The sequence below is a fragment of the Anneissia japonica genome, unplaced genomic scaffold, assembly GCF_011630105.1.
Source record: "Anneissia japonica isolate Jap-2015-1 unplaced genomic scaffold, ASM1163010v1 scaffold1065_len1792383_cov172, whole genome shotgun sequence".
Classification (NCBI taxonomy): Eukaryota; Metazoa; Echinodermata; class Crinoidea; order Comatulida; family Comatulidae; genus Anneissia; species Anneissia japonica.
The window spans coordinates 901,656-906,921 of NW_022684135.1; the positions used below are offsets into that span (position 1 = coordinate 901,656).

General features: G+C 36.3%; 1 protein-coding gene across 1 annotated transcript in view; it reads right to left on the reverse strand.

Moving 5' to 3' along the window:
- The window catches only part of LOC117103593 (ATP-binding cassette sub-family A member 3-like), a 17,777-nt gene that overhangs the window by 6,687 nt on the left and 5,824 nt on the right, over positions 1-5,266 (reverse strand). Inside the window, exons 6-11 of the mRNA XM_033244176.1 lie at positions 4,935-5,116; positions 4,656-4,802; positions 3,465-3,737; positions 2,640-2,798; positions 2,170-2,380; positions 1,809-2,058 (exon numbers count right to left, since the gene is read on the reverse strand). Coding sequence (XP_033100067.1) covers positions 1,809-2,058; positions 2,170-2,380; positions 2,640-2,798; positions 3,465-3,737; positions 4,656-4,802; positions 4,935-5,116 — 1,222 coding nt within the window. The remainder of the gene's footprint in view (positions 1-1,808; positions 2,059-2,169; positions 2,381-2,639; positions 2,799-3,464; positions 3,738-4,655; positions 4,803-4,934; positions 5,117-5,266) is intronic.

The window sequence follows — 5,266 nt, forward strand, 5'->3', positions numbered from 1 at the left end:
AACGTACAAAATGCAAAACAACTTCTGAGAGAACGTCGCTGTCTGATTTAAAAAAAATATGTTACCATGCTAATACTAATGGGTAGTTTAAAATGACATATAATGTGAGCTGCACGAGTAATGGAAAGTGTTATTTGAACTTGAGTTAAATACTGTGACAATTTTATTTATTTATTTTTTTTCGTTAGATCTGGGTTTTGCATATTTACCTAGGCCTATTAACTACTAACAATATACGCTTTCAGGGGAAAGCACAAAGAGGAAGGAATAGCGCGTTTCTTTATCAAATGAAACAGGGTGATCCAGTTATTTTCAAATTATGAGAAGAGTTGAGAATAGGCAGCTCTAAATACTGGATGGCAAAGACCTGCCAAAATGGCAGAGCACCAATGAATGTATAAATGAGGCCTAAGGCTAGTTATATGGTAAATAGTATCTGCAGGTTCTTGATTACAAGGCTAGACCAAGTTAATTAATGCCGAAATGATTATTATTTACTATTATTAGGCCTATTATTATTATTCATTATTATTATTAATTATTATGTTATTAAAACCTACCTTAGGAACTTAGACAATGGAGAAATTAGAGAACATTTAAAAAAAAACGACGTTTAAGGGGAAATAGCACAAAAGATATTCCCTTGGGCTAGTTATTAATTATAGGCCTAGTAAATAGGTTATTGATTAAGCCAAGGCTTAGGCCAAGGTAATAATGCTAAAATGATTATTATTATTATTATTATTATTATTATTATTATTATTATTATTATTATTATTATTATTATTATTATTGTTATTATTTAACATTAATTACATTACAGGGATAGTTTGGCCATGTTTAATAACGCCGGAATGGTATATTTTATTTATTACGGTATTATTTAATAATATTTCTCTTATGCATTCTATTTTTTATTTCATGCTTCAATTTTTCCCCCTTTTTTTCAAAATATCAATCAACGTCATGTGAAGCGTGACTGTTGGTGTCAGCCTAGAGACATAGTTAGGCCTAGTTTAGGGAGGGCCTATGGTAGGTAGGACTTAACTCAGCCTGCTTTAGGCCTGTAGTTTATCTTCTTTCTGTCAGCCTTTGGTGTACGTCCTATCTACACTTTATAAGAGGGTATTAGCTGTTGTTTTAAATATTATACTAACATTTAATAACATACAAGAAGGTCACAGTTAGTTACACACATACATCCCATAAATCCGTAAGATTTCATAGGCCTACCGTAGGTAAACATAGAAAGAGCCATAAAAGTAAAACTCGAGCGTCACGACATTGCGAAGTGTCTGCTCTTGTTCCTCGTATCGAACACGAGTCGAGTCAATCCGAGATGGCCCGAGTGAAGTTTGATGCAAATGTTTCGTACGGAAAAAAAAATCGCGTCCGGTCATACGAATCTGCGCTTTTGTGTCTGTCATTTTTATTGTTTTGATTTATTTATACCTACTTGTTTGTGTCTTATGGATAATGGCAACGATTTCAACCTCCAAAAAAGGAGGATATGTTATCACAGTTATGTAACGGTGGCAGAAGTTTTTTAGATCCAGCCGTACGCGGCGCCCCATTGTTTGTATTCCCACCATGCATTTCGGTGAAAAGGTTTTGTTTTTGTGGAGAACTAGCGTTTCTAGTATCTTTGCTATTAGAAAGATAGGCTAAAGCGCTATCCACAAGCAATGTGATATCATATTTAGGTGTCACCATCATGCCCATACTTGGGCACATCACACAAACTTGTTATATAAAAGTTGACAGCGTGAACAGAGCTTAACATAGTGGGAGCAGTTTATACTACTTACTTAAGAAAAACTTCTTCCATGGTTGTGACAGACGCACCGTAACTTGCAATCCCAAAAGATGACTTGTTACTTTCTAACTCTTCAAAAAGTACCTCGAATTTTCCAGATGATTCACTCGGCAGAACGAATGAAATTTCGGAACCAACGTTGCTTTCTAACTCCGCATCAGGAACGTGTTTTTGAATGACGGTTGTCAAGCGATGTACATCACAATCAGACTTCTTCACAATCACCATGTGGTACCCAACACCTGGATGTATGCAAAGACGTATATAAATGTAGCTAACACAATCATCTCATAGTTTCACATCGATGTTTCAATTACAAAAAACCTCACTACTAGAAAATGTGTTAAAATTACCGTAGTTCTTTTTGAGAAATAGTGACGAGCCACAGCACTGAAATTCTCCAGTTGACATAATAGCAATACGGTCACCCAGAAGGTCAGCTTCGTCCATAAAGTGAGTCGTCAGTAGAATGGTGCGTCCTTCCCTATGACGTTGCAACAAATCCCATGTAAATCGTCTCGCATCTGGGTCCATACCTGATGTTGGCTCATCTAACATCACAACCTACCATTGGTAAAGTCATTAGAAATCTATTTTTAACATTACGTTAATTATTATCATTCATTAAAATGCATTACATTGATGAAAACGAGCGTATTCAAATTTTCATGATGATGTTAATTCGGTATATCGGTGGGACGGGGGAAAGAATTGTGTTGATGATAAAGCAATCGTCTTAAAAAGACGACAAATCATTTTATCCTCCATTAGTTGAGCGGTTAAATGTCTCGTATAAGCTGCCTATTAAGTGGTTTCAAATTACCTTGGAGTTTGCAATTAGAGCTATACCGACCGACAGCTTCCTCTTCATACCACCTGAGAGAGACTTGGACAATTGGTTCCGTTTTTCCGACAGACCAGTAGCCTCGATGTAATGATCTACTTCACTTTTCACTTCTTTTGGATCCTTCAGTCCTTTTAACTAGAAAACCGTAATACATTATGAACAGTACTGTTAAACAACAAATCCACCAGTACTAAAATATCAGAGAGAATAAGGCCCAATAAAAAAAACTATTAGTTTATCACCCTCGCGCGCATGCCTTCTATGGTACTGGGGAAAAACAATTTTTTTTTTTTTTTTTTTTTGTAAAAAAAAAAATTGAATTTTTTTTTTTTTAATTTTATTTATTTATTCTTTTTCATTTATTTTATTAAATAGTTAGTAGATATTTTTTGCATTATCTAAATCATGTTTTACTTTGAATATCAATGCACCAGCAAACAACCCAAGGGTAATATTTGGCTTTAGCAAAATAAAAAAAAATAAAAAAAAAAGCCTCCCTCCCTCCCTCATCACTTTTCCTGCCCAGATAGGGTGATAAAATAATCATATTTTTTATAGGGCCTAATAATAACAAAGCCCGACACTCACTGACCCCGACGGTCGTCGGCCGATGGCCCATGACGAACGCAACGCACCGACGTTTTTTTGTAATGACAATACGTTCAGACCGCCACCGACAATCAGCAGACGACGTCGCGTCGTCTGGCACTCACATGAGTGGAGCCGAAGTCCTCGTACGACCGTCGTACGTCGCAGTGAGTGGCCAGCTTTAATATACGTAGAACGAAAAGAAAATAAAACCTTTGCAAAAAATTTCAGATGTTCTTCTACCGTTAGTTCATCAAACAACACATCATGTTGGGGACAGAGGCCGAGGCTTGAGCGTACACCTTCTATTTCTCGTCTGATATCATACCCATTGACGTATGCCCTCCCGCCTGTCGGCTGTATCAGCCCAACCAGCATCGACATCGTAGTTGTCTTTCCTGCACCATTGTGCCCAAGAAGAACTGTTATTTGCCCTTCGTACATATCTAGTGAAATTTCGTTTACTGCTATCTTTTTGCCAAACACCTGTATGAAACCAAGAAATTGTTATTTATGTAAATACTGTACAAGCATTCCAACGATGTCAAATATTATTTTACGTACGTAAATTTATACAATATTAGGGTTTTTTTGGTCATTTTCAATCACAATATAATGATGCTTCTCATTAATTAATCTATCCCCAGATGGTTGGTTTATCTACAGTATGTATTTTACTTATTTATTAATAACTTTAACCAGGATGGCATAATCTTTTTCAGATATATTTTTCATTGTAGCCCAGGGACAATATACCTGCGTGGGGAATAGAAACTAGGCGTACAACAGCGGCAGGGGAGGATCCAGAATTTTCAAACGGGAGGGCACAGCAGTTTCAGAATAATATTATTGATTATGATAGTTATTGCTATAGTTGTTTTTAATGTTGTCGTTATCGTTATCGTCATTTTTTTCCTTGTCGTTGTCGGTGCTAATTTTGCTGCTGCTCTCTCTTGTTCATATATCGTTATATAATAATAATAATAATAATAGTGAACATTTATAATGCGCTAGTATCTATCAAAGATGCTCATGGCGCAAAACAGAAGTCGAGAGAATTGTTAACTGTTTGTAATCTTAACTACGAAAAAAATAATAATAACCGTATCCCAGGTGGGGGAGGCTTCAGAAGTACCTTTGCTTTCCCAAGGCAGAGATAGATACCTATAAGTATATCTTTTATTTATATTGTGACATAGATAAATATGGATAATATGTTTGATATATGATAATAATGCTTCCCTGCTTCGTTTGAAAATTGTCTTTTCTGTTTGGGCTTGCGCAGTTACTTTGATCTTCCTGTGGATGTGTGTGGGGCGACCAGGATGCTAAATGAAATGGTTGTTTATAATTATGTTTTTAAGTTGGTTATTTAGAATAGGCCTATAGAGTATTCAACCAAACCTTCTTCAGATTCCTGAACTGAATTCCCGGATTCAGCCCCCTTGGGTCCGCCTCGAATAATGTTTCGTTCTGGTATTTCTTTTCTTCAAGAGGGTGGTTGTGCTCCCCAGCATGCACGGTCGTTGGCATACCACACCAATATGATTTCTGTAAGATAGTTTGTGTTGTTTCATTAGGTTTACATACACATCACTATCATCATCACCATCATCATCATCAATATTATTTCTTCTTCTACTTTGTAGAATCATATCCTGTTACATATCAAAAATGACGTACCGTGAAGGGGAAATACCAAGGCTGGGGAATCCCGTAATCCCCAGGAAAAACAGCATCAATATACCACGTGAGAAGACCGTAGATGATGGCATCTAGCAACAGCATGTACATGACCCAACTCAAAGGAAAATTATCATCAACCGTTACTGGTTCTCCAATATTATACCATCGAGCTCCTTCACCTGTAAATAAGTCACGTGTTCGTTATACTGTGCAAATGGTTCATAATAACTGTTTTTTAATCACATTTACCGCGATATTGCTGAAAAGGTGTATTTTTTTGTAGATGTAATAAATGGACCTTGCCGCTGTGTGTATATACTGTCTCTTAT